Source organism: Capra hircus, chromosome 25, assembly GCF_001704415.2.
Source record: "Capra hircus breed San Clemente chromosome 25, ASM170441v1, whole genome shotgun sequence".
NCBI lineage: Eukaryota > Metazoa > Chordata > Mammalia > Artiodactyla > Bovidae > Capra > Capra hircus.
In genome coordinates this window covers 36,152,771-36,176,693 of record NC_030832.1, presented here as the reverse complement: position 1 = coordinate 36,176,693, position 23,923 = coordinate 36,152,771, and the positions used below count along the sequence as shown (strand labels likewise).

At 51.7% G+C, this 23,923-nt stretch overlaps 1 protein-coding gene across 1 annotated transcript in view; it reads left to right on the top strand.

The window, feature by feature from the left end:
* COL26A1 (collagen type XXVI alpha 1 chain) overlaps positions 1–23,923 on the top strand; it is a 167,637-nt gene that overhangs the window by 120,571 nt on the left and 23,143 nt on the right. The window contains 2 exon segments of the mRNA XM_018041048.1: positions 23,677–23,694; positions 23,697–23,737. Of these exon segments, the coding sequence (XP_017896537.1) occupies positions 23,677–23,694; positions 23,697–23,737 (59 nt within the window).

The window sequence follows — 23,923 nt, the reverse complement described above, 5'->3', positions numbered from 1 at the left end:
CCAGAGGGCTAGCATCTCAAATTGATGGGTCGTGTGCTGAGATTCGGAGAAGGCAATGGCACCCCACTCCAGTACTCTTGCCTGGAAAATCCTATGGACGGAGGAGCCTGGTAGGCTGCAGTCCATGGGGCCGCTAGGAGTCGGACACAACTGAGCGACTTCACTTTCACTTTTCACTTTCATGCATTGGAGAAGGAAATGGCACCCCACTCCAGTGTTCTTGCCTGGAGAATCCCAGGGACGGGGGAGCCTGGTGGGCTGCCACCTATGGGGCCGCACAGAGTCGGACACGACTGAAGTGACTTAGCAGCAGCAGCAGTGCTGAGATTCACTCCTTTTCATCCAACCACCCTCTGGACGTCCTGCTTAGATTCACACGATCCCCTCACCCCCTGCATGTCCAAAACCCAACTCATCAACACTCCCTAGAACCACTTTAGGTTCTCTCTCCTCTTTTTTTAAAAAAATATAATTTCTTGGCTGCACCGCACAGCATGAGGGATCTTCGTTTCCTAACCAGGGATCAAACCCAACCCCCTTGGATTGGAAGCTCAGAGGCTCAACCACTGGACCACCAGGGAAATCCCAGATTCTTCTTGCTTAAGGGTGAATATTACTCTATTGACTGTTGAGTCCAGAAACCTCAAAACCCCAATACTTTCCTTTGCAACAGTTCCAGGGATCCCCAAGTCCTGTGTATTCACAGCCCTTGAACCCATCTTCTCTTCTCTGGCCCCTGGTTAGACCTCACCCACCTATCACCTGGACCGCCCCAGCAGCTTCCAGTCCAAGATGGAAACTGAACATTCCCCTCTTCCCTGTTTGAAATCCTTCTGGACAGAAGCCAAATGGCACCACCACTAGACGTGTCTTTGTGCAGATTAGGAAAAGGTGATTCTTTCTCAAGGCACTTGTCCGCCATCTGCTGGGAAATTGTGGTAATGAATACACAAATCTTGGCTGACTGGGTAGTGATGGCACCCCCTAAGGTTGTGCACTCAGTGTCCCGAATCCAGACATCTAAGGGCCTTCCTATGTCCCGTGCCTCTGACCCTCTCACATCCTACCCTCCAAGGAGATTGAGCTGTCTCAGGCTCCAAATGCAAGGTGGTTAAAGATGATTAGGGAGACAGGATACAGCTCAACCACGCACCTGCTGTCAAGTTCCTTAACCTCTGCATCCAATCAGTTTCCTTGTCTGGAAAATGGGGATAAGAGGAAGACCGTCATCATTGGGTTTTGGGGAGGATTAAGTGAGTTAATATTTGTAAAATGTTTAAAATAGGGCTTGGTGCATGGAAATGTTTTATTAGTATCGTTTGTCATCATCACCCTCAGCATCACGGTTGTCTCACATCTCCGTCCCTCGCATGCATTCCTCTGCTGGGAGAGAGCCTCTCTCCCACCGCACTCTGCCCTTCTTTGCTTGGTCAGCTACTCATCCTTCATTCAGCTACTCATCCTTCAAGGCTTAGAAAGCCTTTCCTGAGCAAGGCCAGGCAAGTCCCCTCCCTTCCCTGCTTCAGGCTCCCCCAGCCCCTGAGTGACCCTCAGGCATAGCCCTTATCCCTTAGATGTCCCTGAGCTGTAAGCTCCTTGCCAGCAGGAATGAGGTCTTCCTAGGCCATGAATGTTGAGGTCCCGGCTCAGTGTTGGCTTCAGAGCAGGAACTTCCTGGAGTTTTTCCTGCAAATCACTTCCAGCTCATTTTGAGCATTTTGCTGTTCCATACTGGGTTTTGTGTGTGTGTGTGGGGGGGGGGTGTGTTGTTTTTCGGCCGTGCCCTGTAGCATGTGGGATGTGAGATCTTAGTTCGCTGATCAGGGATTGAACCTGTCCCTCCTTAACCAATTATTTTCTACCTTGCACCGCCCCCTTCTACCTGCCTCTGGCAACCACCAATCTATGTTTTGTGTCTGAGGATTTATCATATTTATTCCTATGAATAGAATCACGCAATATGTAACCTTTTTTATCTGGCTTCTTTCACTTAGCATAATGTTTTGGAGTTTGTCCATATTATTCCAGCCTTTTTGTTGCTGAATAGTATTCCATCCTTTGTTCATCCACACATCTGTTGATGAATATTTAAGCTATTTCTACCTTTTGGAAGTAGTGCTGCTCTGAATCGCCAGTATGTATGCGTGGTTGTTTGAGGACCTGTTTTCAGTTCTCGGCATTATCTAAGGGTAGAATTGCGAAGTCGTAGGGTAGTTCAACGTTTACCTTAGTGAATAACCACCAAACTGTTTTCCATAGCAACTGGACCATTTGTTCAGTCCCAGCAGCAATATACAAGGGTTCCATATTTCTCCACATCCTCATACATACTTGCTCTTTTTTTTTCTCCAAAAAAATCATTTTTGTTAACTGTCATAGAGGGTGTGCAGAGGCAAGCTCCCTGTGGTTTTGATGCACATTTTCCTAACAACTTGTGACGCTGAGAATCTTTTCGCGTACTTGTTGGCCATTCTTATACAGAAAATAGGCTGCCCTGATGGCTCAGTTGGTAAAGAATCCGCCTGCAATGCGGGAGACCCTGGTTTGATTCCTGGCTTGAGAAGATATGCTACAGAAAGGATAGGCACCCCACTCCAGCATTCTTGGGCTTCCCTTGTAGCGATTCTCTATACAGAGAATAGAAAATTGTCTATTCAAGTTCTTTGCTCTTTTCAAACTGAGTTGTTTGTCTTCTTGTTATTGCTCTGTAAGATATGTTGGACACTAGACCCTTTTCAGATACAGGATTTGCAAATATTTTCCCCGTTCGGTCGGTAGCCTTTTCATTTTCTTGATAATGCCCTTTGATGCACAAACAGTTTTAATTGTGATGAAATCCAATTTATCTATTTTTCTTCTGCTGTTTATGCTTTTGGTGTGCTTTCTAATTAATTGCCAGATCTAAGGTCACAAGGGACTTCCCTTGTGGCTCAGCTGGTAAAGAATCCACCTGCAATGTGGGAGACTGGGGTTCGATCCCCGGTTGGGAAGATCACCTTGAGAAGGGAAACGCTACCCACGCCAGTATTCTGGCCTGGAGAATTCCATGGACTGTATAGCCCGCGGGGTCACAAAGAGTCGGACACGACTGAACAACTGAAATGAAGTAAACTGAGCTGAAGGTCGCAGAGGCTTATCCTGTGTTTTCTTCTATGAGTTTTATGATTTCAGCTTCACATTTAGGTTGTTTGACTCATTTCAGGTTAACTTTTGTATATAGTGTGGGGTAGGGGTCTAACTTCATTCTTTGCGTATAGATATCCAGTGTTCCTAGCACCATTTGTGGAAAAGACTCTTCTCTCTCCATTGGATGATCTTCTGACTTTTTTTTTTTTTTATATTATTTATTTGGCGGCACCTGGTCTCAGTCACCACATGCGGAGGCTTCGGTGTGGCACACAAATTCTTCATTGCAGCGCGTGGGATCCAGTTCCCTGGCCAGGGATTGAACCTCGCCCCTACCCCTGTGTTGGGAGTGCGGAGGCTCAGCCACTGGACCGCAGGGAAGTCCCAGTTCTGGCATTTTTAAAAGCCTGGGTTCTTGGCTCTGCCACTTCCCGGTGTGTGCTTGAGGGGGGGGAGGGGCTCTCCCTCTCTGAGCCTCCGTTTCCTTGTTTGTGAGATGAATCCCTGGGTTTGCTCAGCCCTGAGGTGGCCTGGCAGCCCCAGGGGCTCCGTGTTCTGAGTTGTAGTCACCGTGGGCAGGCTGGTTCTGGGCTGGCTCTGCCTGTGCGACACGGGGGTCGCCCTCTCCTGGCCCCCGTGCCTTGCCAGTCTCTCTGTGGCTTCTCTTGCCCGTGAGTGGAGCTGCTGCAAATCCTCCTGGTCTGCACAGCCTCCCAGCACCCTCGAGCTAGAGTCAGGCTTCCAACCTTCTATTTAGGGTGGAGGGGGCAGTGGCTGGGAGATGCTAGTTCCCCATCCAGATTCCTGTTTATTTATTCTGCAGCTCTGAAAGCACTTGCCCAGCACGTCAGAAATGAAGCCCCCAAACCAGGCCCAAGTCTTTGCTGTGTTGCCAGGGGTATACTCGGTATACCGCGATCCTGAAGATACCAGAAAATTCGTGACCGATGCCCACCCAGCATCTCCCTCCCTCTCAACAGTCCTTAATGGTGCCTTGTCCTGTCATTTTCTTTCTTTTTTTAAATTAATTTTTATTGGAGTATAGTTGCTTTATAGCATTGTGTTTCTACTGTACAGCGAAGTGAATCAACTATCTGTATACATATATCCCCTCTTTTTTGAATTTCCTATCCCTTCAGGTCACTGTCCTGTTCTTTTCATTTCAAGGAAGAAAATTCACATCTGTGTAGAGTTCCTGCCTTCTCTAGGCCTGGCTCTGTGTAGGGTGGAGCAGGGGTTCATGCCAGCTTGCTCCTGTAATTCCCACCACAGCCGTGTGAGGGCAGTATAATGGCCCACAGGACAGGTAAGGGCGCTGCCTCTCCCAGGCTTGTGCTTGGGAGCCTCGGGAAGTCCTGGGAGAGGCTCTTTGTGCGCTGATGTGGTTTTCTGCTGTGGCGGTGTTGGGAACATCACGTTTCCACTTACCCTTCTTTTTAGGAGGCCCCTGAAGGAGCTCCTCAGACTTTTACCAGAAGTGCAAGTTCCATTTTCCCTCCAGCAGTTAGTGGTTTCTTTTCTAAGGATGTGATTCTCTGCCTCTCCTTTTAAAAAGCCTAGTGCTCCATTTGTATTGGATGGTTGGCAATTGTGGCAGTCTTCCCAGTTCCATTTCTTCATCCGCTCACTCCCCCCTGATTTCTCTCTCTCTCTCTCTCTTTTCTTGGCTGCACTCGGTAGCTGAGTGGGGGCTACTCTCTAGTTGTGGTGAGTGGGCTTTGCATGGAGGTGGCATCCCTTGTTGCAGAGCATGGGCTCAGGAGTTGTGGTGCACAGGCTTAGAGACCCTGCGGCATGTGGGATCTTCCTGAACCAGGGATTGAACCCTTGTCCCCCACACTGGCAGGTGGATTCTTAACCACCAAGGTGGATTCTGGACCATCACAGAAGCCTACCTCTGGTTTGTTGACCTTTCTGCCCAAGAATTTCCCCCCCTCCACCTCTCCCCCCATTTCTGACTTGCTGCACTGCGTGTATGTGTCAGCATCTCCAGCCAGTCTTCCCTCGCTCCTCATCTGTCAGGGGTGGAACTGAACTGCACAGTCAAGACAGTGGTCTTGACATTTAGAGGAGTCATGGATCCCCAACTCTAAGAACTGGACAAAACTTCAGACAGTTTCTCCTAAAACATGCCCAGGACCGATCATCCTGCTTCTAGTTTCCAAGGGTTCCCTGATCTCTCAGTAAGAAACCTGTATCCAAGGTCCTTCAGCTTCGGTGGGAAAACAAGGAGACACCCTCTAATTCCACATGGGACAGGGGTCACTTCTCAAATTCTCAGGTCCAGAGTGGCCTGGACCTTTCTCAGCGGTTCCTTGGGCATAAACACTTTATTCTAATGGAGCAGCAGGACTTTGGGGACCCTCCTCATCCCTCATAACTTGGGAAGAAACCGAATGTCCTTGGGGGACAGAGAATTGTATCAAGCAGTTGGGCTCAAGATGGAGCCCTGCCAGCTGCTGGCTGACCCGGGACAGGGCCTGGTGTCTGTCTGATCCGTTGAAGAAAAAGTGGAAGTGTAGTCTCTCAGTTGTATCCTACTCTTTGCGACCCCATGGACTGTGGCCTGCTAGGCTCCTCTGTCCATAGGATGGATTCTCCAGGCAAGAATACTGGAATGGGTAGCCATTCCCTTCTCCAGGGGATAGTCCCAATCCAGGGATCGAACCCAGGTCTCCTGCATTGCAGGCAGATTCTTTACCATCTGAGCCACTAAGGAAGCCACTGATGAAAGGGGGCTAAACCAGGAACCCCCTACTGGGAGTGTACTGGCTCAGAGAGTTTGGGTTTCTCCCTTTATAGTGAATGGATCAAAGGTTCCTCTGCCTCTTCCCATAAGTGGAGCTCATGTCTGTTTTCCCTAGCTGGGACTGAGTCACAAAAATTCTTTTATGATCCATTTTCTGGCCCCCACCCCTGTTTTTTTTGGAAATTCGAAGCAGCATCCTTAATTTCCTCGGCCTAATTTTAGTCTCTGGAAACCGCAGCCAGATGATGTCAGACTGAATATTAGATGCCATTGGTCTTCCCAGGCTGGCCTCTGCCACCAGCTCCCTGCAGCTGCCCCGTCCCAGGGGGTCACATGTGGGCCTGGGAGATGTCAGGGTCACCGGCCACAAGTGGTGCTGAGGCTACAAGTGATGGGAGTCTTGCTTCTCCATAGGAAGTGCCCTCAGCATTTGGAACCCACTCAGGGCAGGCCAGGAAAGGTTTTCCCAAAGGGAAGGGGCAGTTCTCACTCCATTAGCAAGGTTTCCCAGAATACCCTACTGTGTGTCCAGAAAAAGCGGGCAGGATCCTCTTCTAAGAAAATGGACCCCATCCACCTCCCATACTCAGCCCGGCACCACCTTCCAACAGCAACTTTTAAAAAATGAGTTCATTTATTTTTCGCCGCCCTGCCCTGGCTCCTTTTAGGTGATCTTGTCTAACTCCCATCTCCTGTCTGAGTCTCTGTGTCCATTTCTTTCTTTAAATCTTATTTTATTAAAATATAGTTGATTTATGATGTTGCGTGAATGTCTGCTGTACAGCAAAGTGATTCGGGTACACGTACGTGAATATGTATTCCTTTTCATATTCTTTTCCGTTATGGTTTATCACAGGATATTGAATATCATTCCCTGGGCTATACAGTGCGTGCTTAGTCATTCAGTCGTGTCCGACTCTTTGTGACCCCATGGACTGCAGCCCGCCAGGCTCCTCTGTCCATGGGATTCTCCAGGCAGGCATACTGGTGTGGACTGCCATTTCCTCCTCCAAGGGATCTTCCCAACCTAAGAATCGAACCCGAGTCTCCTCTGTCTCTTGCATTGCAAGCGGATTCTTTACCTGCTGAGCCACTGGGGAAGCCAGGGCTATGCAGTAGGACGTTGTTATTTATCCATCATATATATGTATAATAGTTTACACCTTCTATCTGAGTCCATCTCTTTATCTTTATTCAAGATAAACAGTCCTTTTTCACAAAGGAAAAGATGCTTTGCTCCCTCCTGGCATTTGCACTTGGCTGGGGTGCCTCAGACGGTAAAGCGTCTGCCTGCAATGCGGGAGACCCGGGTTTGATCCCTGGGTTGGGAAGATCCCTTGGAGAAGGAAATGGCAACCCACTCCAGTACTATTGCCTGGAAAATTCCATGGACAGAGAAGCCTTGTAGGCTACAGTCCATGGGGTTGCAAAGAGTTGGACACGACTGAGCGACTTCACTCACTCACTGGGTTCTGTAGCCTTTGATCAAACCTGCAGTCCCCATGCCCTGTCCCAGGGTGGGGCTGCAGTTGGCTCATGAACAGTGGTGCTAAACATGGGCACAGTCCAGCCCTGGCCAGAGCATCAAGGAACAATGGTTTCCTCGAAGTCCCCCAGGACCTCCAACCTCCCCACATGGGCCCCCAGTCCTTCCATGCCCTTTGCTTGGCTGCGATGGAGGAGTCTGTCAGTGGGGACAAGGAGGCCCCTGTCACAGAGATGATGTGCAGAGTTCAGGAGCCAGAGAAGGGCAAGGTCTGTTTTGGGGACCACAGGCCATGAGTGTGGTGCAGAGGGAGGCTGTGGAGAGGGGAGAGGTGAGGGAGATGGACTGGACAGTCCAGAGGCCACTCTGTGAGGGTCTTTTTATGGGACTCTATCTTTTAAAAAAATAATTTATCACTTTTGGCCGTGCTAAGCTCAGTTGCAGCCTGCGACTCCTTTGTCGTAGCATGCGTGCAGGATCTAGTTCCCCGACTGGGGATCGAACCCGTGCCCCCTTCACTGGAAGGTGTAGTCATAACCACTGAACAGCTGAGGAAGCCCCCTAGATGATCTCTCGGCCTTAGAACACTATGAGTTCCACCAGCACTTATGCACCATGTATTATTATTACCCTGTGCTTGGATCTGGAGAAGGCAATGGCAGCCCACTCCAGTACTCTTGCCTGGAAAATCCCACGGAGCCTGGTGGGCTGCAGTCCATGGGGTCACAAAGAGTCGGACATGACTGAGCGACTTCACTTTCACTTTTCACTTTCATGCACTGGAGAAGGAAATGGCAGCCCACTCCAGTGTTCTTGCCTGGAGAATCCCAGTGACGGGGGAGCCTGGTGGGCTGCCGTCTGTGGGGTCGCACAGAGTCGGACATGACTGAAACAACTTAGCAGCAGCAGCAGCAGCACTTGGACCAGTAGGAAGATGGTAGCCTTTTGCCTTTTTCATCAGCATGTTCAAGAACCATTTCTTTTACATTTTAAATTGAACTTCAACTTGGAAAAAAATCAGGGAAGAAGTTGTCAATCCTTCTGTACCTCCCCTCCAGGGCAGGGACCAAGTGGGGGCCCCCAGGACTTATCCAGGCTCCGTGACCCCCCTGAAGTTCCGGTGGCCAGTAAGCCAAAGAAGCAGAGGGTTCTGACCCTGTGGCTGTGGTTGCCGTTTGGTAGGTGGGGATGTGGACCAAGGTTTATACCTGAACCAGAAGAGGGCGATGGGGTGGGCTCCTGTGTTAAGTGATAGCTGAAACGTGGTGAAAGAGGAGACCAGAAAAGTCCACCCCTGGCTCAGGACAACAAGGAAGCTTGTGTGTCTGGACTCAGGAAAGGAAAAAATAAGCCTGAGAAATCAAAGCCTTGGGCCTCAACCTCCCCTAAATTCGGGACTGAAATTTACCCTCCGTCTGGGACCACCAGGTTGGTTGGAACTATAGATGAGTCAAGTGAAAAATCCCAAATATTAGTTATTTTAAATCCAGCCGTGCACGAAAAGAAATAGATCGTGACCGAGGAGAATTTAGAAAATCTATTCATGTGATTCAGCTCACAAACAGTTTAAGGATACAATTCAACACCTCTTCATGATGGAAACTCCTGGCAAACAAGACAGAGGAAGGAACTTAGGACTGCATAGACCTCCGCCACCGATCCGACGGCCAGCATCACGTGCTGGTGCGAGTGAGTCACTAGACTTGCCCCCCTTTGAAAGTTGTGAGTGGGATATGGAGGTGCCTATCACAACTCCACACCATACCTTTAAAGGAATTAAAAGCAAATGGTTTGGGAAACTTCTGTCTGAGAAAAGGCAGTGTTACCAAACGCAAAAAAAAAAAAAAAAAAAAGCCTCACAAGCCACGACTGGGAGGAGATATTTGCAGTGCAGAGAACTGGCAACAAGTTGGCATCAGAAATAAAGAACTCCCCTGAATCAATAAGAAACAGCCAATAGAGAAATGGGTCAAGAACATGGACAGGACTTTCACAGGCTGGAGGGGAGGTGGGGGGGACAAATGGCTCAAAAACTTATGAAAAGATGTTCAGCCTCATTAGCAGTGTGGAAAATGCAAATCCAAACCACAGTGCGAGGGTGTTTCACGCCCACGGGACTGGCAGACTTACAGAAGTCTTGGATCGCTGCCTCTCGGGGCTCCGGGGTACAGGGCTGAGAGGGTGGTGTTGCAGGAAGGGGGACCGGATGCCCCCACTAATAGGGAGGCTCATTTCTGGACTCCTGTTGTCCTTCAGGACTTGGCTGAGGCTGGGCCACCAAGGGGCCCCTCCCCCCACTCCCTGCCCCCACCCCAGGCCCGTGGGGTCTCCAAGACTGTTTCCTTGGACTCTGCTGGCGTCAAGGCCCCTTCCCAGGCAGCCAGATGTGTCTCTGGCTGCAGCGCCTGGGTCTGGTGTGCAGAGCTGGGTGGAAGAAGAGAGGGAGAAAGGAACTGGGGGTAACTGGGTCAGACCGCCCCTCCCTGGCACTTGGACTGACCCCTCCGCCGAGAGAATCTGCACCCCAGACCCCACCACAGCATCCCTAAAGCTTGGAGGGGCTGGAGGGAGGAGGGCGGGGCTCTCCGACCCCCGCACAGGGCAGCCCAGCTGTGAGCAGGGAGCAAGCATCAGACTCCGAGGCCCTCCTAGGGCTGTCCCCTCACCTCCCCTGCAGTGGCCCGAGCCTTCTCGCATCTGCCACTTGGTGAGTCCAGCTGGGCTCCCAGGAGCCTGGGGTAGGACCAGTGTGGACGAGAGCCCTGCTCATGGAACAGAAGCTTCTCCCGCGGCTCTAGCCTAGCATCTGGATGCGGGGCCAGCAGGAGCCCGATCCAGGGGCCACGCTTCGTGCCTGAGCAGAAGGTTTCTCACCCCTTCCTTTAATCTGCACACACATGGAGCAGGTGACCATGGAGGCTTGGCATTTCCAGATCTTGGGCCACGTTTTACCTTTGGGGGCTGAACCATCTCTCGCCCCTCCTTAATTATGGGGATAACATTATCTCCCTGGGAAGCTCTCCTGGCAGGAGAAAGGGACGGAAGAACTCTTTGCATGGTGTTGGGCTTCCAATAGGGCTGTATGGATTCGTTCTTACTATAGTGTAAATGACTAAGGGGGAGTAATGGGGTGCCTGCCCTGGGATGATGAGAAGGTGCATACCCAGGACTGAGTTTTGGCCCTGGGTGGACCATCACCTCATACCACCTCAGATCTATTTTCTCACCTGTTAAAAGAAAGGGCCCATTGAGGTAGGCCTGAGACCCTTCTGGTCTTTACAATTGTATGGGAGGTTTGTTTTCTAGTATGGGTACAAATATAGTTGCCCCTTCTCTGCCCGAGGAGGTGGCCTTGATTACCCTCATCCTCTGGGCCAAAGTAGCTGAAGTTCAGAGAGTTAAGTCACTTCCCCAAGGTCACACAGCTTGTTGAGGTGGAGGGCCCAGAGAGATGACTAAGCCTTGAGCTATTAGGCAAACAATGTAAATCCTGAACAAATGCCTCTCTGTTGTTCGAATGTGTTTTAAACTATCGAGTCAGTCGGGGGAGGGAAAATGTCTTTAAGAAAGAGCCAGATTGTGTTCGAGTGATTGTCCAGGCTGGAAAATACAGGCAATTAGCAGAAAAATCCACCCTCAGTGAAGGTCTGTGTCTGATGTGGGGACTGGCTCTGTCAAGTGGTCCTTTAGTTGCCATGACAACCTCCTCCAGTGGGGAAGGATGCAGTCCAGGTGTGACCCTGGGAATCCAGAGTCTTGTCACCTGCCCACTCCTCCTCCTTCCTGGTTTCCCTCACCCCCTGTCTCGACAGGAGGCCAGGTGGCCTGGGCTAGGAGGGGGCAGCTGGCTAGTGCAAGGTGGTCCCTGAGAGATGGGTATGCAGGGAGTGAGGAGGTCAGACCTGAAAGAATATAAACCCCAGACATTGCCTAGGGGAGCTGAGCCCAGACTGCCCCATGTCATGAGGCAGGAAACTACTGTGTGGTCACTATATCCCCCACTGGACATGGGATGGGCCTCATCACGTGCTGTTCCCTTGAGTGGCTGAGAATTGGGGGTGGGGGCACCAAGACGCGTCTCCCTCTTGCCCACCTTGAACCTGTGGGTAGGTGGTGCCTGACATTGGGGTTCTGGGCTCCCACCCCATGCAGTCAGAGCAGCGTCTCTTTGACTTGTTATCCTTTGATGGCCCCAGAAGCCATGTGTATAGGGGAAAAAAACCACCTCTTCTTTTTAAAAAGGTATTTGAGGGACTTCCCTGGTGGTCCAGTGGCTAAGACTCCACACTCCCAATGCAGGGGGCGTGGGTTCGATCCCTGGTCAGGGAACTAGATCCCACACGCCACAACTAAGACCTGGCACAGCCAAACTAAAGAAGATTATTATTATTATCATTTTATAAAAAGAGCATTTGAAAACTGCTGCTCTGAGCCCTTCTTTGGTAGGATGTCAGGCCTGTGATCTCTCTAGCCTGGGATTCTTCCTCTGCTAAAGAACTTGGGAGCCTTTGGGATGTCCTTGGTGGCCCAGTGGTTAGGACTCAGTGCTTTCACTGCTGAGGGTGCAGGTTCAGTCCTTGGTTGGGGAACTAAGATCCCACGAGCCATGTGGTGCGACCGAAAGAGAGAGAGACAGCTTGGGAGACCTGGTGTCAGAGGGAGCACCCCACGCTCACATCCCAGCTCCTCTGAACAACCTTCAAGAGGTAGACGATGCTGTTAAGAGACCAAGGGCTTCCCTGGAGCCCAGCTGATCCATGAATTAAAGCTGAAGCCACCTTGGGCCTTCCCGTACCTTTGGAGGAGTAGAGACCCTGAGAAGGGAAGGGGTCTGCCCAAGTGCACGCAGGGAAAGATCAGAGCTGCTCCCAGGAGGTCCTCCGATGCCTGGGGGTCCCCCAGACCTCCCGCCTGGGGACTTTGAACTCTACCACCGTTTTCCTCCGAAAGCCCCAAACCCCAAGTGACTCTGCCCACTTCTGGCTGTCTTTGGGGCACCTCGTCCGTTTCCCTAAGATTAGAGCTCAGTACCCGCCTGAGCCTGGACCAGTGATGCAGGAGGGGGAGGCCCTGCCTCGGGTCCAATGCCGTGGGTGATCTGCCCAGCAGAATCAGGCAGCCTCTCCCATATTCTGGAGGCCCTCGGTCAGCCCGCTTTGCTTTAGGGCTCCTGAACGTTGACTTGGAGCTCGGAGCCCTGTTAAAAAGGATCCTTTCCCACTGACACAGGACGATAGTGGCAAGAGAGACGCCCCATGTCCGGGGGTGGGGAGTCAGAGCTGGTCTCCCTGGGCTGCGCCTGGTGTCATCTTTCAGACCCAGGCAGGGCCGCCTGCCAGCGTCCTGGGACCCTGGAGATATTTATGATTTCTTTCTGGATGAGGAAAAAAGAGAGAGAGCACTTCAAACAATAACTTCAGATTAACAACGCGAACCTCAGAAATCCACCCAAGAGAAGCAACCGGATCGGTGAACCCTGAAAAATAAAATGTATGCAGGGGTGTCCTCCCCTTTCTCAACCCCCCAAATGGCTGCAGAGACTGGATCTCTTACTTCTTTAAAAATGTGTTTTAAATTTATTTGGCTGCCCTGGGCCTTCGTCGCCGCGCGGGATTTTCTCTAGTTGCAGCGAGTCAGGGCTGCTCTGAATTTGCAGTGTGGGGGCTTCTCATTGCAGCGGCTCCTCTTATTTCGGAGCACAAGCTCCAGGGCACACGGGGCTTCAGCGGCTGTGGCTCCTGGGCTCCAGAGCACAGGCTCAGTAGTGGGGCACAGGCTTAGTTGCCCCGAGGTGTATGGGATCTTCCCAGATCAGGGATCGAACCCACTCCACACTGGCAGGCAGATTCTTTACCACTGAGCCATCAAGAAAGCCTCTGACTCTCTTATTTCTGGATAAACCCCCTCTCGAGGCCTGTGGGACAGTCCTAAGAGTCTGGGAGATCCCTCCACTGAGCAGACGGGCGCACAACCCCTTTAATCCAAGTACCCCCAACTGTGGGGACCCCGCTCCAGGAGAATTCTGAGAAGGACCAAGAAGTCCTTGATCTTCCAGAATTCTGGCTGCTACATACTCGTGGATTCCTGGAGACGTCTCCCGGCCGTGCCAGTCAGTCTGAAGGGAAGTCACTCCGCAGTGACTGGAAACAGTGCTGATGAGAAAGACATTGCATCAAACAAACGTGGGTTCAGTCCCTGGTTGGGGAACTTAGTTCCAGCACACGAGGAGCAACTAAGCTGGCTAAGAGCCAGCGGTCCCCCCACCCCCACCGCCACCACCTGACTGCCTGCTTTGAATCCAGCTGCTGGCACTTAGTAGCTGTGTGACTTTGGGGCAAATTACCTAACCTCTCTGTGCCTGGGTTGCTTCATCTGCAACACAGAGATAATAAAGGTTCTTTCCTCATTGGGCTGTTGCAGGAATTAGACAAGTATACATGAAAAGGGGTGTATTGGGTCTCGCCTTTCCGTTAGCGTCTGGCACAGAGTGAGTGCCCCATGAATGCGAGTTGCTTTTTCTTCTTTTGATCATTATTATAGCCTGCGTGGCTCCACACGGGCCAGACCCTCTCTGCTATTGTGAAATCGGAAGAGAGCGTTTCCTCCCTTCTTCCCCTCCCACTGAGACATGAGCCAGAAGGTAATGAACTTCAGCGTCCAAACGGCTTTCTTATCTCTACCTTAAGCCCCTTCCACTTCTCCTGGCCTTGTTGGAAATGGAAACCAGCTGTTCGGGGGGGCAGGAAGGAAGGTCCAGGGACAGTTGCCAGGGTTCGCTTGGGACACATGACCCCTGCCCCCTGAAGGAGGAGGACGGTCCCTTCCCTCCCCTGCCCAAGTTCCCTGAGATCCTCCAAGATGGGCCACCTGGGCAATGAGCTGAGGGTCTCCTTTTAGATCTGCTCACCTCCTGCCCCAGGGTGGCACTGCCTCTGTCCGAGAGGACACATGAGCTTCTTTGCAGCCCCAGTGACAGAGGGATATGCCTGCCCCACTTTTCAGAATACAAGAATGGATGACACATGGACCCACAGGGAAGAGGGGTGCATAAGATGTTCCCCAGCCAGGCTGCTGAGTGCTCTAAGCAAGATGTATATTGCACTCTTGGCAATTAATAGGAAGGTGGCTGCCTGGGTCTGCCTGGAGTGGTCAAGGAAGGCTCCCTGGAGGAGGTGGTGCTTCAGTAGGAATTTACTAATCATTGGAGTGGGTTAGAATCTCTTTCTGGATACGATAACAAGACAGGGAAAGGCCAAAGAACTAGAAGAGTGAGGGGTGCTCAGATCATGGCAAGCAGCCCATTCAGGGGGGACAGGGGTTTTCCTCAGGGCGGTGGGGAGCATGGAGGGTGACATGTCAGATTGGTGGTTTAGGGTGAGCAAGGTCAGGGTTAGACATGTTTTACAGAGACCACACCTGTGTACCAGCATCATCATCAAGAAAGACCGTTTTCATCATCTTAGAAGTCCTCCCCCTGCCCTTCTGATAACTGCCCTCCTCAAGGTAACCACTGACGCACAGGCCACAGCCTTCGAGCTGTCCTGCCTGTGATGGAACTTTCAAGAAATGGACTCACATGAGTGTGTGCTCTTTGGGGTCTGTCATCTCTGTGAGTTCATCCACTGGGTGGCATATGGTTTCTGCGTAATATTCCATTTTGTGAATATTTAGTTTATCCCATCAGCCACCAATGGGAATTTGGATTATTAAAATTTTTGGTTATTTTGAGCAACACTGCCTATTCTTACACAAGCCTTTTGGTGAAATTATGTTTATTTTTGTACCTAGAGGTAGAATTGCTCCTATTAGATGAAATTGCTCATACCTATGAGAAACAGCCACACTTTTAAGACGTGGTTATTCCATGGACATTGCATTGATACTGTCTTAGAGTTCCAGTGCCCCACACCCTCTTGGATACTCAGATACTTGCACTGTTAGTCTTGCCTGGGTGTAGTTTAATTTGCGTTTCCTGATAGAGCTAAGGAGTTGCGCCCCCTACGTATGACTCAGCCATTTGGCATCTTATTTTGTGGTTTTGTGTATTCCAAGGACCTTTCTGCTTGATGACATGCTTTTTCATTCTCTTAATGCTGCCTTCTAATGAAAATAAATTCTTACATTTAATGCAGTTCATGTTATCAAAGCTTTCCTTAATGTTAGTGCTTTTTTGTATTAGAAGAAATCTTTGTCTATTCTGAGGTCATGAAGGTAAGTTACCTATATTTTATAAAAACTGGATCAGGTGTCATTTTGTTTGTTTTGTGTTTTTGTTTCGGCTGCTGATCTTATTTCCCCAACCAGGGATTGAACCTGAGCCCTCCACAGTGAAAGCAAGGAGTCCTAACCGCTGGACCACCAGGGAATTTCCAAAAAACTGTTGTTTCTCTTTTAACAGTTAGATCCACAATGTACCTGGAATCGACTTTCGTGCGTGGCGTGGGTTGGGGGTCAGATTCTTTTATTTTACTTTTCCATTTTGGTATCCAGTTGACCCAGTACTCTTTACTGAAGCCCTTCCTTTCTCTCTTGTACTCATATATACCTCTTTTATAAACCAGGTGACCGTGGTGTGAATCTATTTGTCTGTCTTTGCACCAATAATACAGCGTCTTAATTACTGTAGTTTTATAAGCGATCTCAGTTCTGGTTTTGTAAGTCTTCCACTTCTGTTCTAGTTCATCTTCGCATTTGGCTATTCTTGGACCTTTGCGGTTTTGTATATATTTCAGAAAGAACCTGAGAATTCACATACACAACATACAAAAAAACCTTCTGAGATTTTGAATGGGATTGCATTGACTGGATAGATCAATTGGGAGAGACTTAACGTATATAGTATGGCACCTTCCAATCCATGAGTATAGTATATCTTTTCATTTATTTGAATCTGCTTTAATTTCTCTCACTGATGTTTTATAATTTTTAGTAGGCTTATTCCTAGATAATTTGATGCTGTGTGAATGGTATTTTAAAATTTCACTTTCTGCGTGGTCATTGTCAATGTATAGGAATATGGTTGATTTTTGAAAACTCTATAATCCTTGCTAAATTAATTTAGTAATTCCAATAATTCCTCTTTAGATTTTTCTAGGGCAAAGATGTTTTGGGGTGTGGTCCAGCCGTGGTACAAGACCCAACAATCTTGAACTCTGGGCTGCATTTGGAGGTTGAGAGGGAAGAAGATGGACTTGACCAGTCAGATTGGCAGAGTCTGTAGGGCCATGCAGGCATGCTAAGTCACTCCAGTCGTGTCTGACTCTTTGTGACCCTATGGTCTATAGCCCACCAGGCTCCTCCATCCATGGCATTCTCCAGGGAAGAATACTGAAGGGGGTTGCCTTGCCCTCCTCCAGGGGATTTTCCCAAGGATCGAACCCACGTCTTTTATGTCTCCTGCATTGGTGGGTGGGTTCTTTACCACTTGCACCACCTGGGAAGCTGGGGGGATGCAAAACCCACAGACCTCCCCCGTGTCTAGTCGTGGTCCAGACGCTGTTTGCACATTGCATGGAGAGTTCTTCCCCAGCCAGGGCACCTAGCCTAGCCCACCATGGCCGTACGGGAAGGGAAGGCCGCCTTTAATCAGCAAGCTGGGCGACCTTGACTATGTTGTTAAACCTCTCTTGAGTCTCATCTTCCTCACTCACAAAAGGAGGGACGCATGCCAGGGTATTTCTGCCTCTCACCTCACAGGTGACTGATGAACCTTGGTGAATAGTTTTCGCCCACCTGTGTTGTCTCTTTTCCCCGTGGGGGTTTTCTGAACGTTGCTGGAAGTCTGCAGTCCAGAGGATGCTGGTGGGGGAGGGTGTGGGGGGGTAGGTGGCCAGCTCCCACCGTGCTCTGAGCAGCTTCAGTGCAGCTGGTCCTTTGGGGATTTTTATTTCCACGGCAAGGACACCCATGCAAGGCTGCTCCTCTTCAAGAAGGAACTCAAATTACTTTTCAATAAAAACTCTTGGCAGAAGTTCCTGAAAAACTCTGGCCTTCTCTGTGATTCCTGATATAGAAAAGGATGGAATTTAATTATTCTGTCCTGTCCAGAGCCCCACGGCTGGGCCTGGCATGCAGCCACTTCTCTGTCCGACCAGCAGGCTCCCCACCCCCGCTGGGGTTCATTGCTCTGGTATGTGTGAGGGAACACAGGGGAGACCCAGGGCAGGGCCCCCACCTTCAGCCTGGCCTCGCCCTTTTCACTCTTCCTTTTGGGGTCTGTGTCTTAGAAAAATCCCATCTGTCTGCGGTTACCTGGACAAGCAGCTCTCTACAAGTTAACAGGAGAGGTGACTTCCCAGGCCCAGGGGAGGTATTGATATTTTACAAAATTCCCATCAGGGCCTCTCTGCGACCCACGAGGCTAGGCTCAGAGCACCAGAGGGCAGTTAAGAGCTTCAGGCAGGATTGGAAACATTAGGATTGGAAAAATCTAGAATGATCATGTCTTGGTGGCCCCAGGAGTCTGGGGGTCCCTAGAGACCCTGGAACTCCAGCCTGCAGCTGGCCTGTTTCCCGCCAGCTCATGAAGAGATACAATTCTGTATATTTTCCCCGCAGCATCATAAGCACGTTCTGTGTTTTTACCCAGTTAAACTTTTAAATTAAAGATCCTCTAGAGAAGGGCAGGGCAACCCCCTCCAGTATTCTTGCCTGGAGAATCCCAGGGATGGAGGAGGCTGGCGGGCTACAACCTATAGGTTTGCAAAGAGTCGGACACGACTGAAGCGACGAGAACGCACGCATGTATTCAATATATTCAATATGTATATTGTTTTAAAAAGGCCAATAGCCCTTCAAGGCTTACCGTGAGAAAGAGTTCTCAGTACCCCTCTTTACCACCAGCTTTCATTCCCTATAGTCCGGCTTTTTTGGGTGGGAGTGGAAAGCTTACCTCCATCGTTCTCATCACATTAGGGAAACTGAGGCAGCTCAGGACCCTCTTTTCCTGCGGTGCCCTGTGGGTAACTCACGGTTAGTCTAGCTGGCCTGCCCCACCCCTGTCCCCGCAGCATCTTACCCTATTGACCTCCTTGGAACCGTCTTCCCCTTGGAGTCTTGGCTAGGGTCAAGGGTCTCCCAGGGGATGTGGGGGTCTCCTCCAACCGGTCCCCACTGGGTGGGCTGCGGGTGACACCCACCCTGTGTATGCCCCCTGCCTGCAGACCACCTCTGAGAGGGTAGATGGGCCTCTGGGGGAGGGCCACCCTGGCTGCCACTATCAGCATCTCAGCTGCACAGTGGACCGACTCTGCCTCTTCAGGAGTCTCTGCAGTAGCCAACTCCTGCCCTGTCAGCAAAGCCCAGACCTTGGGAGTCCGATCTCATTCAGGGGGAGGGTCCTGACTTCAAGATTCAGAGCCATGACCAGAAGCAGTGCTGGCCAAAGGCACGTGGTGGGTAGACCGGCAACCCCCCTCTGCAGTGGGCGGTCTGAGGCCGAGGGGGCAGAGGGCAGGAGCAAAGAGCCTGAGACCCCTGGAGCTGGTCAGTGTAAACCCCTTTGGGGCTTCCTTGGTGGCTCAGTGGTAAAGAATCTGCCTGCTGATGCAGGAGACACGGGTTCGATCCCTGGTCCAGGAAGATCCCACATGCCTCGGAGCGACTAAGCCCGTGCCTTACAACTAGTGAGCCTGTGCTTGAGAGCCCGGGAACCGCGAGCTACTGAAGCCCGCTCAGCCTAGAGCCTGTGCTCCACGATGAGAAAAGCCACCGCGAGGGGAAGCCCATGCACTGCAGTGAGAGTAGCTCCCGCTTCCTGCGGCTGGAGAAAGCCCTCCTGCAGCAGCGAAGACCCCCGCACAGTCAAAAATAAATACAGAAATAAAACTAACTTAAAAAAATATAGACCCCTTTTACAGATGGAGAAACTGAGGTACAGAGAGAAAGTGGGCCTCAAGCCACACAGTGAGTTAGCCGCCTCTCTAGCTCTCTCTACTGATCACACTGAGCAGTCAGTTCCTCTGTCTCTCTCTCACCCACACAGCCCCTCACTTCCAATCCACATATACTGGCAAAGATCTCCAAGCTCAAGTTCTGCGTCTGTGTCCTAGCTGCGAGGAAATGCTCGCGGGCCCGCGTGTGCTGGGAAGGTGGGAATCCTCAGAACCCCAGAAAGTGAAGAGTCTGCCTCTCAGGGAGGGAAACCGAGGCCTGGAGCCAGGCGGACAGGGCCTCGGTGGTCACACAGCCAGCATTGCCCCGCCAGGCCCGTTTCCATAGTTCCACTGCCCCGAGGAATAATTAGAGAAAGTTAAACATGCATAATTTAATTGCTTGTCGGTGACAGGATGCCAGGGGAGCCATAAAACTTGCCCAGCGTCAGAGCGCTTGCCCAGGCAGGTGGCACAGGAGACCAGGCTGGCAGCCTAGGGTCCTGCCCGCTAGTTGGGCCTCTCTCTGCAGCTGGGGCACCAGACCCCTTCCCAGCCCTCCCCATGCTGGCTGACAGCCAAGCCGCTCCCCGCCGGCCGACCAGGATGCCCAGTGCCAGCGCAGACTAGGCCTGGGGCCCTGCCCGCTTTCCAGAAACAGGTTCCCATGCAAGCCCAGGCTTGCCCCTCGCTCTGCTGACCGTCCCCGCTGCAGGGCATCCTGTGTGTTGCCTCAGACCCTGGAAATATGTTCACGGGCCGCGAACACCTCGGGAACATTCACTGCATGATGAGGCCCTACTGACACCTCACCCATGGCCATCCTGCCCCACCTTCTTCCTTCGGGAGGGGGTCCCCAGGGTGGGGAGACGCCCTCTTGTGTGTGCAGGTGACGAAGCTCAAGCCGGAAAGTTCTCCAGGCCAGCCCACTTCCAGAGTCGACGCCCTTTTTGCCCCATAAGATGCTCTTGGGCCTCTGCTGCAAGGGCAGGCACCCATTCCCGCCACCCTACCCCCTGCCCATCAGTATTAGCACAAGGTGGGGCTCCCCTGCCAGTCCGGTGGTTGGTTAAGACTTCGTTTTCCCATGCAGGGGGTGCCGGTTCAATCCCTGGTGGAGGGGCTAAGATCCCACATGCCTCGTGGCTGAAATGCCAAGACATGAAAAGCGAAGAAATGTTGTAACAGATTCGATGAAGACTTTAAAAAAATAGTCCACATCTAAAACAAAACTATACCAGCACAGGGTCACCAAGGGGCTCACGGGCACCCACTGGGCCTCCAGGTGGAGGAGGGGGTGGCCGGGGGTGGGTAGGGGACGGGGTGGGGTGTGAATGTCGGGGTGGAGGACGGATGAGTGGGTGGGTGGATGGGGGGAGGCGGGTGGGTGGCATGACACATGGGACCCTTGTTTTGTTTCACTGTCTGTCTTTCCCACGAAAGGTGGCTTTCAGAGGCACCACGATCCTGCAGTATTTAGGAGGGGGCAGTGAGTGGCCCCTGGGAGTCCTCCCGTGTGTCTGGCCGTGTTGACTGGGGGCCTTCGGGCGCCTGGCCATTGTACAGGGTATGTGTGCGCCCTCAGTTGTGTCCAACTCTTTGCGACCCTTTGGACTGTAGCTCGCCAGGCTTCTCTGTCCATGGGATGTTTCAGGCAAGAATACTACAGCGAGTTGCCACTTCCTCCTGCAGGGCCTCTTCCCAACCTAGGATTGAACCTGCACCTCCTGCATTGCCAGGCAGGTGGATTCTTTACCCGCAGAGCCATTCCAGAGAGCCGCCCTCTCCCTGCCAAATTGTTCAGGGGGCCTCCCCAGATCTCAGTCCCCATGGGCCTTCCCCCTGGGGTGGATCCCAGAACCCAGAGAGGACCATCAGCCCTCGCTGCTCTCCAAGCCCTCCAGTGTCTGCAGCCTGGGACGTGGTCGCGCTCTGCTTTCCCCTGGTGACTCATCCCTGAGAAGCCCCCCTGCCCGTCTCTCCGCTCTGTGCTTTGTACCTCTTTCTTTCTTTACTGTCCCTTTTGCTGGGAGGAGTTGGAGGGAAACATGTGTGTTCAATCCCCCGCGTCTAACCAGAAAACCACCTCCTTTCCCGCTGGTCCTTTGTGAAGTCCTGCCCCGTCCCCGAGTCAGACAACTGTATACATTCTTCTAGTTGTTTCAAAGTTTCAGTGTTTATACCTCAGCCTTTAATCTCTTTTATGTATCAGGGTTACTGACAAGGTTTTATTGGGGGAAGAAAAAGAATTCTGTTTCTAAAAAAAAAGGCTTATAAACCACAGACTGGGCACAGCCCAGGGTGGATGGGGAAGGCGATGGGGATGAGGGGGCCCCTGCCAACCCACAGAAACCCAGGAAGGGCTGGTGAGCAGAAAGTAAGGGGCTGTCAGCCCCCGTGGCCCCAAGGCTGGGCACCCCTGGGGAAATCACAGCCTGAACCACCTGTTCCCAAGGTCCTAAGATGCTGGGAGTCTCATTGCATCTCTCACAGGATGGTCATTATTTTAAAACAGGGATGTTTCCAAGGTGGTTTGTGTTCAGTGACAAAGATACAGGACTTCTCCAAAGACAGACAAGGCTGATGATGGGGGGATGGGGACCCCGCTGGTGAGCATGGGGGCCTCGCTGCAGCCAGGGGGCCTCTGAACACCAAATGGGACGTGCCAAGTTACCCTAATACCTCTTCGTGTGTCTGCTTGACCAGAATGGGGTGCCTGTGGGGTCAGGCTTTGAACCGAGAGAGGAATCTAAGCATCTCTTGACTTCCAGAGCAATAAAAGCTCTTAGGAACAGCTTTGAACCATCTATTTCCTCATTAAAGCTCCGGGTCTCTGGAGGAGACAGACATAAATAGATGATTACAGCCCAGGGAGATATGTGCCTGGGAGGTTAAACATTACTGGTCTCCTAATTGGCCTTCCGGCTCCGGGGCCCTCCCACAGCCTCCCACGGTGCACTCTGCTGCCAGAGTGTGCTTTTAAAAATGAAAATCTGACCTTGGCTTTTACCCCCTCCAGCAGCTGCCCATTGGTTTCAGGACACTGCCAGGCTCCTCCCCGTAGGCTTCCTGCTCCAGCCTTGGTGGTCCCCAGGTGTGCTCCTGTCCTCTAGGCTGCTGGAAGACCCTCCCCGGTTCTGTTCTCCTCTGGTGTCAGCACTAATTCTTCCTTCTATGGAATCTGACCAATCACTGTGCATCCCTCAGTCCTCACCTTAGATGCCACCACCTCCAGGAAGCCCTCCTGGGCCACCCCCAGCCCAGATGGGCTTTGGCAACCCCAGGTAGGCTACTCACTCCGGTATTCTTGGACTCCCCTGGTGGCTCAGCTGGTTAAGAATCCCCCTGCAATGCGGGAGACCTGGGTTCGATCCTTGCGTTGGAAAGATCCCTTGGAGAAGGGAAAGGCTACCCACTCCAGTATTCTGGCCTGGAGAATCCCATGGACTATATATCCACGGGGTCTCAAAGAGTCAGACACGACTGAGTGACTCTCACTTTCACTTTCCTGTTGCTCTTTTGCATGTTCTGGTCTTACAGCCCTTACCAACCTGTGTCTTTTTGCCCGTCCCCTTCCTCAGACTGCAGTTCTCAAAGTCAAGGAGTGTGTCTCATTTACTACCCAGCCATTAACTATCAGATTTTTTTTTAATGGTGGAGTTTATTAAACATTTTTTGACGTGTGTACACTGCTCTATTTATTTATTCACTAGTTATCCGTGGCTGCTCTGGGTTTTTGCTGCTGCGCGGGCTTGGCTCTAGTTGTGGCAAGCAGGGTCTACTCTAGCGGCGGTGCCTGGGCCTCTCCTTGCAGCGGCTTCTCTTGCTGTGGAGCACACGCTCTAGACGCACAGGCTTCAGCAGTTGCAGCGTGCGGGCTCCGTAGTTGCGACTTGCCGGCCCCAGGGCACGGGCTTTGGTAGTTTTGGCACAGGAGCTCATTAGTTACAGCTTGAGGGCCTTAGAGCTTGCAGGCTTCAGTAGTTGGGGCGTACAGGCTTAGTTGCTCGCGGCATGTGGAGTCCTCCCAGACCAGGGGTCGAACCAGGCCCCCTGTACTGTCAAGAAGAGTCCCATCCACTGCACCACCAGGGAAGTCCTCAGATATTTTTTGACCCACTACTCTGTGGCCAGGCAGTGAAATTCATGAACAAACAAAATAGACAACAACCCTAAGCATATGACACTCGCAGGCTGATGAGGCATCCCAGGTGCTGGCTCAGACGAGTCACAATACTCTGTGCTGTGGATGCCCAGAAAGGAGGCTCGGAGGCCAGGCAGGCTGCCTGGAGGAGGGGGCACTAAAGATAAGGCTCTGAAGGATGCATAGGAGTTCTCCAGGCAGCAACTCAGAGATTGCCCTGCCTGCCTGAGCAGAGGCTATCCTGCCTGGCCGGGCTGCTCTCTCCCCAGGATCCACTCCACTCTCACCTCTTCTCTTTCAGAATGCATGAACTGTACCCGCTCAGCGACATGAGCGAGCGGCTGACCACGCTGGAGGCCAAGGTCAGATGGTCTGGGGATCCTGGGCCTAGGGAGTTGGAGAGGGAGGAGCTGGCGTCAGCCCCAGGGAGCCCAGCAGGCCTGAGCAGCCTGGTCCCCAGGGCTGGGTGCTGTTTGGGGCCTCAGTGGCTCTGGATAATTTTCTCTAGGCTGGGCCAGCCTCCTGGGGTGGGAGAGGGGCGTGGGATG